Source organism: Malus domestica, chromosome 10 (genome assembly GCF_042453785.1).
Source record: "Malus domestica chromosome 10, GDT2T_hap1".
Taxonomy (NCBI): Eukaryota; Viridiplantae; Streptophyta; class Magnoliopsida; order Rosales; family Rosaceae; genus Malus; species Malus domestica.
Window position 1 is genome coordinate 33202273 of NC_091670.1, and position 13347 is coordinate 33215619.

The 13347-nt window shown below is 39.1% G+C and overlaps 2 protein-coding genes across 3 annotated transcripts; both read right to left on the reverse strand.

The window, feature by feature from the left end:
• Positions 1-2542: 2542 nt before the first annotated feature.
• On the reverse strand, positions 2543-6021 carry LOC103445892 (uncharacterized). Its single transcript, XM_008384947.4, has one exon. The coding sequence runs from the start codon at positions 5799-5801 to the stop codon at positions 2715-2717; it is 3087 nt and encodes a 1028-aa protein (XP_008383169.1). The 5' UTR covers positions 5802-6021; the 3' UTR covers positions 2543-2714.
• Positions 6022-6228: 207 nt separating this feature from the next.
• On the reverse strand, positions 6229-11629 carry LOC103445891 (2-dehydro-3-deoxyphosphooctonate aldolase). 2 transcript variants are annotated; one of them, XM_008384945.4, is made up of 15 exons: positions 11524-11629; positions 11153-11224; positions 10947-11044; positions 10731-10827; positions 10304-10369; positions 9767-9826; positions 9536-9610; positions 9325-9409; positions 9017-9075; positions 8512-8556; positions 8146-8244; positions 7689-7736; positions 7497-7544; positions 7009-7087; positions 6229-6570 (listed from the first exon to the last, which is right to left on the reverse strand). In XM_008384945.4, exons 2-14 carry the CDS (start codon positions 11186-11188, stop codon positions 7031-7033), a joined length of 873 nt encoding a protein of 290 aa, XP_008383167.1. In that variant the 5' UTR covers positions 11189-11224; positions 11524-11629; the 3' UTR covers positions 6229-6570; positions 7009-7030. The 2 variants fall into 2 exon arrangements, with proteins under 2 accessions (XP_008383167.1, XP_008383168.1); XM_008384946.4 differs by having other exon boundaries at positions 11478-11581.
• Between the last annotated feature and the right edge of the window lie 1718 nt (positions 11630-13347).

Consider the following 13347-nt stretch of genomic DNA (forward strand, 5'->3'; position numbering starts at 1 on the left):
TGACGCTGCTCGTCTGTATCACTTATAAGACTCAAATCTAAGCAAATGTTAGATGGGCAAGCCATTTTCAAAAATGATGAAAGAAAAATGAGGTCAAATAAAATCTCAGAAGTGCAAGAAGAGGAAAATTTCTACAGGCAGCAACTTTCCGAGCATACATTTTGAGCACAATTAACGTCTCTATAAAATAAGAAGCAACAGAGCCACTTGTTCAGAGATCGAAGAGACACTGCTCTCCGAATTTCAAAAGCCAGATGTTCCTGAATAAAGTTTGTTAGCATTTTTTAGACGCAATCTCATGTTTTTCGGATATCGCGTGCAACTTTATCAAAGATCTCTGACAAAGTTGAAAACGCGTAAATTTTACTGTTCTAATTACACCACAGTTGCTGACAAGAGTAAAGGCACAACACCACTACATGTTACTTGGAAATCTCTACATATGTCGACCTATGTTCTCCATAACAAGGCAGACCTGCAAGAATATTTAACTCTTCCTCATCTCCAAGAATGCATCTTCAACAAGCATCTTGAAATACTCAGTTTTCTTCATCTCCGAAAATATTCAACAAGCATCTTCAACAAGCATCTTGAAATATTCAGTTTTCTTCATCTCCGAAAATACCTCTTCAAAACAAGTCACACCAGAGCAAGAGTATCTTATATCATCAGGGACAAGAGCAAGAGTATTTCATATCATGCAATCTCCCTGTCCTTTCCTTTATCCTTGTCCTTACCTACCAAGACAAGGATAAAGAAAGCAATATGTCGGAACCTCCAGTCTAACTTCCAGTAAGGAACCGACTGCCTGGAACCTTTCCTGATTGCTTACCTAGCATTGGTCTCGAGTAGTCATCTTCAAATGTCGACATGATGTTGGCTATTTACACTAAAGCTGTCAAGCATGATGAGTAGCAAAGGTTTGCATTCCACTCCTGCATCAGTGGACAAATACTACAAGAGAAGAGGCCACATATGCATGGAGAAAAACCAAGGAAAATACAACTTCTGCAAGGGGAACAGATAAGGCAAGCAAAAATGATACATTGAAACATGTGGAAACAAGAGCTACAAACACGTGCCGATTCATCCCTGACAAAGCCGAAGATCACTTGCCACGTGAAGCTCTTCGTGGTCCAATTTCATTCAAGATCAAGCATCGATGGCCTTTGAAGAAATCACAAGTCCGATTCAAGATCAAGTATCCACCACCCTTGAATCAAATTCAGCTCCAGATAAAAAAAAGTAAATTCAGACATTTGGAGGAAGTATAGCAGAAGGCCCTCCAGCCCAGTTCAAGAACAAGCATGTGGAAAGTTAACTACAAGTACAACACCTCTTTTGGCAACTCTTCTCGCTAAGAGACTGAAGCAGAATGATTAACAATCAGCCTAAATGATTTGAAATCAGGGGGAGATACTCATCAGGGAGAGCATCCAAAACAAATCAAGATTTTAACGAGTCAATTAAATACTTGTGGCCATCCAAGGGGGAGTGTTGTGAATAATATGTGGATGGCCCACATAAATGATTTGTTACTATTTATGCACAGTATTTTCACTATTCATTTGTAGAAAATTTGTAAAGTGAATAGTATTCTCTTTGCTTATAAAATGAATGAGAGGTGAAAAAGGAGGATACATACGACTGAGGAGAGAAACCAAACGGAAGAGGAAGAGAGAAAAGAGAGGAAGAAGATAGGAGATAATAGAGAGAATTATTTTTGTACTCCTATTATTCCAAATTATAAAGAAAGCACCACTACTGCCCCGAGGACGTACTCCAATCACATTAACTGTAGAGGAACCTCATAAATTTTGTGTTTTGTTTATTTATTCCACTGCATACACCGTCGATTTTACAACAATTACATCAATTTAATGAAAAAGTTTGTACACATCAATTCAAAAATTCCTATTGAAAGGAAACAAATTGCTGCAATTGCATTAGTACACCATTACGGTACATACCTCAACAATCCCTAATCTCAACAATCCCCTCAACCATTACACGAAAAGGTCTGACCTCAACAATCTTCTAATCTCAAATCAAAATTCAAAATTCAAATCGGAACTCTAATCCCCATTTCAAAATCCCAAATCGAAATCCTAATTGAAATATGACGAATTAAAGGGAAAATTTCTTACATTGAGCGAGACTTGATCGAGAGAGAGAGAGTCGGAGAGGAGTCGAGAGAGACGTGTGGTGTCGTGGGTGTGATGTGTCGGAGTTGAGATCGACTGAGAGAGAGAGTCGACAGAGGTGAAACACAGAGAGAGGTCGAGAGAGAGGGTGGGTGGGGCCAGAGTCGAGATCAGGTAGTTTGGGCCTAAGTGGGCCGAGTCGAAAGAGACAAAAATCTGGTTACTGGGTTAAGGAAGAAGAGAAGACGAACTGAAGAGAAGATGGTCAAGAGAGAGAAACAGGCCGAGAGACAAAAAGAGGAGTTTCAAAAGAGAGAGATAGGGGAGGAGTGGGAAATCAGGCAACGGAGTTAGGGGAGGAGGAGAGCTCGAGGAGTCGAGAGAGAGTTACGAACCACTTACGCAACCAAATTAGTCTCACTCTATAGCAGCATTGCCAATTTGCCAGAAGATATTAAACTATAGTAAGTAAATTACAACCATACCAAAAACTCCTGCATTTCGACAGAAGTAGTAAATCAATCATCTAACTTGGCCCTAACCCTAAAGCTAAAGTGTATCACCAACCTCTTACACTTTACGAGCCAGGGTCCTCTGCTTGGTCGCGTGCTGTACTACTTTTTCCTCTACAGGAAGGCCCTTCTTCCGTCTTACACCGTTAATTAGTTTCCTTGCAGTATTGGGAAGCATGCTAGACCCGTCACCAAACTCCTCAATTTCTTCTTCTGTTTTTGGTACAAAGAAAGGATCTTCTGGAAGTGCTTCCCAGTGACTAAGCACAAGAAGAGCACTTGCAGCACCAGCAGTCCATCTTCTAAGCTCATCCGCAAAACCAAAGCTTTCAGAAACTGGCACATATGCATGCACAGTGAACAATGGGGAGCCTTCCTGCATTTCCTCCTTTAAAACTCTAGCCCGCCTTCGCCCAAGCACAGCGTACATAGAACCCAAATGCTCAGTTGACGTATTCAACTCACAGAAGTACATGGCCTCCACAAGCCGTGGCTTCTTTTGAAGTACAGCTTCTCTACAAGCATCTTTGATGGTTGTCATTACCTGTCCTCTGAAGATACCATATTGCTCAGGTTGGTGGTGGGAGGCTTCCCCTTCATCAGACTGAGCCATCAATGGTTCAATTTTAGCCTCGATAATAAATGCTAAACCCCGCACAGGTTCATCGCATAAAGGTCCAGCTGCTGTCGCCACTTGAAACCCAGATACTACACTGCTTTCAAGGCTCTCCGCCTCAACTAACAATGTTTGAGCTACTTCTGAAGATGTATCAGCAGGTGTATTGCCACTGCCAGAAGCATCCACAAACCCTAATTTTTGAGATACATGAGAGGAACCACAGATGAGGACAGAGCCATCTGAACCCTTTCCTTTGAGGTCTGGAGTAAGGAGGATATTAGGACCTACTTGCGAAGGGCCAAGCGCCCATATCCTTTTAAGTAATTTTTGCCACTTTAGTTTACACTTCTCAATCCTATCCTTGTCGTCATCACCACTAGACAGAATATCACTCTCCACAGCATCCATGATACGTTTCTTCAGTGCTTCAATCGGGTTCTCATCTTCTGCAATCCTTGAAATCTCTGTGTCAAAACTTTTACTGGTCTGAGAAGCTCTACCTCCAAGGATATCTCCAAGTAAATCAGAACTATCTTCAAGCACCTTAGTTAAAGAGGGTGGGAGCTTTATGACTTGCACCTTTATCATACACCTACCGTTTGCTGTCTTTTTCTCAACATAATCTGAGCTTGTACGAAAGAATTTCAAATTCTCAAGTTTGTCGGCTACATTACCCTCAATGGTCTCTTTATAAGACACAAGAGGTGGAGACACTTCCAGGCTTACCCTTGCAAATCTCTCCTTCAAATCTTTTATGCATCTTTCAAGATGCACCTCTCCTGCAGCAGACAGCACATTTTCTCCCCTATCAGAAACTGTTACCCCAACAAACGGGTCAGCCCGGTTCAGCAGCCGTAAACCTTTAGTCAGTGCACCCATATCCGCAGGATGAGTTGGCTCAATTGCGACTCTCAGAGTAGGAGCAATCTGGAAAGCCATACTGGAGAAAGGCCAACAGTTTTTTGTCGATGAAAGTGTTGCACTTTTCAGTATATGCTGGCCAAGGCCTCGAATTGCCACAAGATTCCCGGCATGGGCAGAGGCCACATGTGTTAAGCCTTGGCCCATCATGAGATACAGAGATTGCAACTCAGCCACCTGCAAATGCTTTTTCACTGACTCCCCTTTTAATGGATCATACAAAGCCGAAAGCACATAAATTTTCTGTCCTGAATAAAGAACCCCACTAAAGATCCTTGCAAATGCAAGGAAACACTCATTCAATTCACCCTCATCACTTACGTTGTTTTCAATTTCCCCATCTAATCCCCTCTGTGGAAGTACTTTCATAGGGACAGCAAACATTTTGGATACAAAAGCAACACAGGGAGCTTCAGGGCTCGAATCACAAGCTTCAACCGATTTCCTCACAAGCTCCGCCTCTGCAAGCGCATCGGAATCAACCCCATCACTCAAAACTTGTCTCTTTGGAAGCAACCGCCCTATCCTAAACGCCTGTGCTGCAACTGGGTCAGGCATACACCTCACAACCATCGACAACACAGCATCAGAAAGCGGAAGCCAACGACTCATCACTGCTTGAAGCACAACCTTCTGATCCTTGTTCTGAAGCTCACGAGGCGGCACATTCAAATTAAAGGACTTAATAACTTTCTCAAGCATCACTTTCCCACCGCCATCATCGTCCAAAGCGGCCTGATAAACCTGCCAGAGCGGCTCAAGCACAAACTGAACAAACATTGGCCTAGCATTTTTCATACCAGCTACACCTTTCTTCCCCAAAATCATCTTGGTTTTCGGATTAAAGTACCTAGGTCCCCACAAAGCCTTTGTCAATGCTGCCGCACTCACCCCAAATTTCGAAGCGTAAATCTCAGCAAACTCACTAATGCAGAAACCCCAACCGTCCAAAGCACACACAAACGCCACATTCCCTTTCTGGGGTTGAAACGTATCTTCCTCATCATCCTCCACATCCAAAAAGCTCAGATTTTCATCACTACCCACATCCCCCGCCGGCCCAGAAAGTATAGCATCCACGTCGGACAAGTATTTCTCGCTCTTATACGCACTCACAATCCAATTAACCTCATGAACAATACGAACTAACCTCGTGTAAGCTTCCATGGGGCTCAATTTAAGCTCGGAGATCAGCCGGTCGATCTTGTTCAGCACCAAGCACGGCGTCAGCTTCTCAATCCAGGCCTGGCGCAACACGGCGTGCGTCTGGATGTGGACGCCCTCGACGGCGTCGACCAGGACCAGAGCGCCGTCGCTCAATCGGGCGGCGGTGGAGACCTCGCTGCAAAAGTCCATGTGGCCCGGGGAGTCGATGAGATTGATGGAGTGGTCTTTGTAGTGGAGCGCAATCGAGGAGCTTTTCATGGTGATGGCCCGCCTCTGTTCCTCGTCGAGATAGTCCATGAACCGGAGGCGCCCGGCGAGTTTCGGGTGGACGACGCCGGAACCGGTTCCGGCGATTAGGTGGTCGGCGAGCGTGGTCTTGCCGTGATCCACGTGCGCCAGTATGCATATGTTTCGGATATTTCGGGTGTTATCGGCCATTGGAAGAAATATGAGAGCCGGGAAATCGAAGGTTTCGGATTCTTTTTTGGAGCAGACGACGACGACGACTTGGCCGCTCTGCGGAGGAACTTCTCTGGTTTGTAGCAATTAGGGTTTTTCAGTTGTTTGAAGGGTAAATCTGGTATTTAACTCAGCCTTTTTTTCAACTATGTTTTTTTTTATTAGAGGTTCGTTCCTCACGAAATAGAAATTACGGAATTTTTTTCACATCGATGGAGTATTAAATGCAATTTAAGCACTAACCGCCGTTGTATACAACTACTTAAGCATCAACTTTACCACTTCGTGCAAACACGTCCTTAAAAATCCTCCGTCAACATCCGTTAGCAAACGTTTTTATTAGAAGCACGTTAATACTTTCACTGAAAACACCCTTGATGCTTATCCAATGAAAAGTGAAAACTAATTGAAGAAAAACATAATTCTTCATTTCTTAAGCGACAAGGTACATAGTCGGAACTCCAAGTTCTTGAATAAAATGTACGGACATTTAACGAGGAACACAAACACGAATATCATGACAAACAATATCTTCGGGTCAAGAGAAACAATTAGTCCGAGCGCAGTACTAATGAATTCATGAATACAAGTTACAACGATAAACAAGTGCTGGCAAATCCAAGAAGGACAGCATCTTATCTCACATTTGATCCTGGTCTGCATGCCTTCAAGTGTAAACATTGCGGCTCATCGAACGGGGGAGGCTGCGGTACAATGTCACTCCCCTTCCCCCAACACAGATAAATACCTGAAATAAAAAGGAATAAAAACCATATGTAAGTAACAACGGGAGCAGACTCAAAGAAACAAGAAATGGAAGCAGTTGCGGAAAAAAGCAGAAGCCATTTTGGTCAAAAGTAGGTTTATTAGACTCTGTAAAAATCCATCGCCAGGCAGCATAAATGTTGGCGGTGACAAGTAAGAAACTCCTTACACTCTTTAACATTGATTTTCTTATGAGAGTTCTAGACCTATATATTGCCTGGAGGTGTAAAAAGTATATGATCGAGAGTACCGCAAAACGCTTAATTCTGCATCTTTTTGCCCCTACCTGCACGGGTACAGGGCTGAGGGTGGATCTGCTCTCCTTTTACTCTAGGATGGACTTTTACACACCACCGATTCACAGTAATGGGCAACATAAGAAAAATAGACAAATACTTAATGTGTTATACCACCATCTTACCAATAGAGTAGCTTCAAGTCTTCTAATCACGATAGGGTGTGAGATCAATGTTGAAAGGTTGCTTCCCCTTGCTTACCCTCTAAGAATTAACAACAAAACAGAATATCCAGGTCAATATCCAGTAATAAAATGAAAAATCATATTATTAACAACGAAACAATCAAAATGAAAAATCATTCTTGTTCTTTATTTTTCACTCTCTAGCCTTGTCAGAGAAAGCCAGGGAGTTTTAGGATGATAGACTATACCATATAAAATATGTCTAAATAAGTACTTCTGAATTGTTTGAAAAGTTGTTAAAAGAATCTAGTATTCATAGTACAGCTAACACTGCATTTCCATGGTTAATATAACGACTATATTTTTGACTCTCCCAAGTAACCAAGATGTTATACTTTCCATTTACATGAATTCTCTCAAGTAGTTTTTCAACAATTAACACAAAAATGATCATAAATGTAAGTGCTCGTATTACGGAAGGGACTTACAGCAATTGCTATGAGCTCTACCAGCAGTTCCTCCAAGTGGCGCAAGGGCTAAAATCATAAATTAGAAGTATTTTAAACAGTTTAACTTAAGAAAGTACTCTTTAGTTAAACAATGCCCACATATTCAAACATCCCAAAACAGGAATGAACTTCCAGAAAAAATGTGCATGCAAATAAGAAAGCATTACTCACCCATTGAGTTGGACCATCAACTGGAGCGTTAGAAGGATCATCATGTACCTATGTAACCAAAGGAAAATCTTAGCAACCCAAAAGTCTGTATGCAAGCGTGAATAAGTATGTGTGTATGAATCTATTCATAATGAAGAAGACTACCCTAAGAAATATCTGCAACCTACGTATGTTATGGTCATACAATGAAAAGCTAAGAAAGATGAATTCGTATTGGACACTTTCGAATTTGCATGCACATTTATAGTTACAGATAACTTAAGAGAAATTATTCATAAAGCTCCTTCAAGTGAACTCAAAATGAATTCAAGTTACAGTTTGCATTACTGGTAAGTGGAATTAGTTAACATCACCTAATTTGTTTTAAAGTAAACCCCAGAATTGATAATGATAATCCTCAGAGAAGGCGAAACAAAAAATGCAGGCATCAGATTCAGAACTCAGAAGATTACTTTACCTCCATGAAAATTCCATCCACCCCAACAGCGACTGCTGTCCTCGCAATGCACGGTATCAATTCACGAAGACCACCACTGGCAACACCTCCATCGTCCAACTACAGGATAAAGTAGGGTTCAGCCATTTGAAATGGGATGCAAAATTCGACAATAAAATAATATCAAACCAAATTCAGCATATTAAAGCTGTTGATGCTAAAAAAAATGGTAGAAATATTGCAACATCACCCTTAGAAACCCATGAAGATGAATAAATAATATTGGTTACAGATTTCAAGTGAAATACCACAGAATATATAATTTGCAGCTATAATAACCATGCGTTTCTAAGAGAGGAAGCTGCAGAGCACAACAAATGTTCTCACCTTTCTCCCAGCAGGCTGTTGCAAAGCATGTGTGACGTCAGCAACCTGTAGTGAAACACTTGAGTTGAGTCACATGGTCTGGTCTTCAGATTGTTAAATGAGAATGGAGGCAGCATGTTAAGATACGGAAAATTGGGACTGAACAAATGCAAAATACAAAAGAATCATCTGACAAGAACCAAGGTCTGAAAGCATTAGTAAGGAGCAGTTAATAGTCACCCAACTGAACAGGATACATGTCAAGTTGTTAACCAGCTTCTACATCTATATTGCCACATTACAGTCAGACGACTTGGAGTCTTGACCTACTAACAACATAGAAACACATATCCCAACCTCTTTGTAATTGACTTCATACTCAACAGGCAACACTTCCTACAGAAGCTTCCTATAGGTACATCCAATATTCCTCACAACAGAATTTCAGGAAATAAAGCAAAACAAAACGAAATTGAGTATAAAACAACAACAGCACATAAAAGAGCAAAATTTAACATTAACTTACCACAGGACAATTAGCTTCTCTGATCCACTCCAAATTGCGAGGATCAACAATTAAATCATCTATGAATCAAAGAAGAGACATAGGATTAATCAACTGAGTAAGAACAATTTATGAGAATGAACAAATAATTTCCTAGAATGTAGGTCAATTGTACATCTTATACGATATGAATGGGGAGTCAATGCATGAAAGTTTAGAAACAAAAAGGGGACATAATGCAAGCAGAATTTACTTTCACTTGTGTTAAAGCAATGGATACAGATAGCCGGGGCAAGCATAGCTTAATACATAGATGCTGTAAGACTTACTATAGCCAAACATAGTTCCCCTCTCACAAACCATCACGTTTGGATTTCCAGCCAGTCTAACCTTCTCGGCAGAATTTACCATGACCTGAAATATGAACACTTTGAAGCTTAATATCTGAAGCACAAGGATACAAAAATATTTTAAAGAGTAGTCAGCGGAGGTCTAATCAATTAGGTCAGAGAGAGAGAGAAAGAGAGAAAGATCACTCACAGAAGGAGCACAGAACTGGCCCTTCTTAATATTGATAATTTTTCCAGTCTTGGCTGCTGCAACTAGAAGATCTGTCTGTCATCATAAGAAGTCACAAATAAGATAAGATTCCAGCTATTGCATCCTTTCAAAACTTCCTTTTTAACTTTTTATTCCTCTTTTTAGCAACGCATCCGTAAAAACATTTAATGAAAATATCTGCTGGTAGGAGGCACAGTGTTATTCCTTCACCTGGCGGCATAAAAATGCAGGAATCTGAATAATATCTGCAACTTTACCAACTGCTTCACACTAGAAAAAAAAAAGAACAAAGAAGAAACATGAGAAACAGTTCCTGACCTGTCAAAATCCAGTTCAAACTTTTCTCTTTATCTAACATGGGATGGCAAGGAAGTAGACAAGGATGGATGGCTTTTTCAGATGTGCATGCAAGTATTCAAGATAGAACATATAGATCTATTCATCGGGTTCAAGATCAAGAAATTTGTAATGGAGTAGATTATAATCAATGCCAGAGTCTAACTTCTCGTTATCCACAGTCCACACACATTGTTACAGAGACATATAGTGATGAGGATAGTATATCCGAGTTACCCAAATGGTACACATTTATTCAGCAAACCAAACAGTGTTTTGTCAAATGAAATTCGATCATTTTACTTTTTACGACCTTATCTTTGACCCACAAACTTTAAAGCTTAAGCGAACAAGTATACTTAGAACAAGGTCTAAACTTTTGTGTCTGAAGAGAGGAGACGGAATGCTCACCTGGCTAGCTTCATGTACATCTGTAATTATAGGGAGGTCATATGCTGTTTTAACCTTCTCAAGGATCTGAAAGAAAAAGGAGAAATAAAGAGGAATTGGTGATTCTAACTTGAATGTCTTCTATATTGAAAATTACTGCCAATTAAACGTTAAGAAAGAGAAATCCTACTCTTGAAGAATCAAACCATGGTTTCTATATGCCCGTAGTAAGAACACATGTCACAGAAGAACTTCTAACGTATCGACTAACCACAATGGGAAAAACTGATCAATAACACTGAATTGAAGTCTTCTAAATCTGATGACACAAATAATCACCTTGAACATTTAACAATATCTAATACGTTCTCTATATTTATTACCGTATCAACCAAAGCGATTCATATCTAAACTTAGCATGAGAACAAGATAACGAACAGTGGTCCACCTTTAAGCCTTCTTCCAAGCCAGGACCCCGGAATGATTTTGAGGACGTACGGTTGGCCTTGTCAAAGCTCGACTTGAAAACCAGTGGCAATCCAACCCTACAAGATTAAACAATAAATTATCTATCTTGCCAAAAACCGAAAAAAATACACAGATTTAAATCCAATCTTTATCCCATTTCGACAAAATGCATAAATCCCAAAGAGAAGGAGAATACTTTGTTGCAACACTCTTAATGTGCTCGGCCATCCGGAAAATGTGCTCCTCGGATTCAATCACATTGGGACCAGCTAACAAGAAAAACGGTTCGGTCGCCTGTAGGGATTGAAACAAAAAAAAATTAAAGTGCCATTGGAGCAATAAACCATCCGAATTTATATACCCTATAACGTAAGACTTCAAAGAATCCCAACAAAATTAAACCTTGAGCTGGTTATATAGCAGAACTGATGAATCCATATCTTCCCACTTAGCTGAAACAATACAAACAAACAACTGCAGCTACAGATATCAGGATTCAATCATAACGCGTAAATCATTGACCACATTACTCAAAAATTGTTAATTTAATCAAAAGCAGTAACCAAAATTTTAATAAATTTTCATAATTCTTTTTTTTGGGGGAGGGAGGGGCAAGAATTTTGCTAATTCAGAATGTTGATACTGTCGGAGATTCATTGGGACCTTTCCCGCAATTTTCTGGGCAACCAAACAGAAATTTAAACGAAATTCCAATGCGAATTCATACCCAACTGCAGTTGATTTCCACAGACCTATCAAGGAAAGAAATCTACCTCACTTCAATCGCGAAAACAGGGAGAGAGCGCTTCAGTGAGTGAGGGTGCAGGAAGAAGCAGAGGCGAAACTTCCTTTTTCTTTTTCTTTTTCGTTTTTTAATAAAAAAAAAAAGTTAATTATGTCACCGACTCTCTGTCACTGTCGCTGTCTATGTGAGGGTCCAAGAAAATCAGAGGCCCATGTTAGAAATTGAAGGCCCAAGTCAGAAAATTGTCGCTGAAACTGGAGCTCATTTTTTTTTAATCGAATCTGATGAGCTTTTTTTAGAGAGTGAATTATATTGTTATCTAAAATAATTTTTAGTAAATCGGAAATCATTTCCACATCTATTTATTTATGTCTTTTGATTTTATATTTATTCATTTAAAAAGTTAAAAATACACGAAGAAGAATTAAGCGTGTTTTTTTTGCAAGAATCAGGTCGGAAATAATCTTTTAAATTTTTGCTTTAAAATTTCATAATTGGATTGGATCATATCACAATTTTCAAATTTGGAATTTTGGGCCAGTTCAGAAATTTCAGAAACGGAGTAATTTAGAAAATTTTAGAACATAATTTGGAAATTCATATATTTTATAAGTTTTTTTATTACACTCTAACTTTATTGTTCATGCAATTTGTTGTTCTTCTTAATATTTGTTACATGTATATGTATAAATTCAATTTATTTTGTGTTATACTAGTGTGTGTTTAATATCAAAACAATAAACAAAATGTATCCAAACTAAATATAAAATACAAAAAATTGATTACAAAATATATAATTAGACTAAACAACTATAATAAATGGGAATAATTCATAAGTTTTTTTTTAATGGAAATGTGTTTGGACAAAATTTGTAAATGCATTCCTCCATTCCAATTTCTCTAAAAATATTAAATTCAGAATTTTCATATTTGAATTCGAAATTTTACTATCAGAATCAAAAACACCACTCCAACAACTTTCGGGAAGAAAAATCCTCGGAGGGTGACCAAATTACAAGGTATTAAGTACTAGTTTGGTACTGAGGTGCTTTTATAAAAAGTAAGTATCAAAAAAAGCTAAGCTCAAAAAATTGTTTGGTAAATACTTAAAAACAGCTTATTTTCACAGTTTTTTGTGAAAAAAAAAGTTGAAAACGTGGAGCAGCAAAAATGAGCTTATTCTCACAGCACAGCAGAAATAGTTTTTTTTTTTTTCAAAGCACAGCAATACCAAACCAACCCTAAATGATTTGTGTGTGGCGGCGGAACGACTTCCGGCGACTGCTCTTAATTATTTCTTATTGTCCACGGGGCCTAACGTCCACCATATTTTTCCATCCCAAGATGTTTTTCATTATTTTCAAGTTCTTAAAGAAATCAAACAGTAAAAATTAATGAGGGTGAACCAAAATTTTAGAAATTTGATATATGAGAGTTGGATGTACGGATGAATATTTTGGTTGTATTCATCTTTCTTGTCTTGCTGGTATTAGAACGGCTAACTGAGATTGTCAGAATCCAATCGCGCAAATTCAACCGTGCAATGCACCGGTGTATCTTACACCGAGAGGTTGCATGAATTTTAACGAGTAGCAAAAGAATTTTTTGACTCTTTAATCGTTATTTCTTATCTGCAAATCACAGTCTGATACATATACAAACTAACTTATTAAAAACACCATACAAAGTTCTTGCACTCTTGTAGATGAACATTTGTTTGTTAGGAGAAATGACTTCTTATACGTAAGGGATCAAAGTATTTTTCCTAGCGTAAACAACAAAGATGTAAAATAAAATTGGCTAAAAAGGACGAAAGTACTATTCACTCTCCATTCAAAGAGGACCTTGGGGA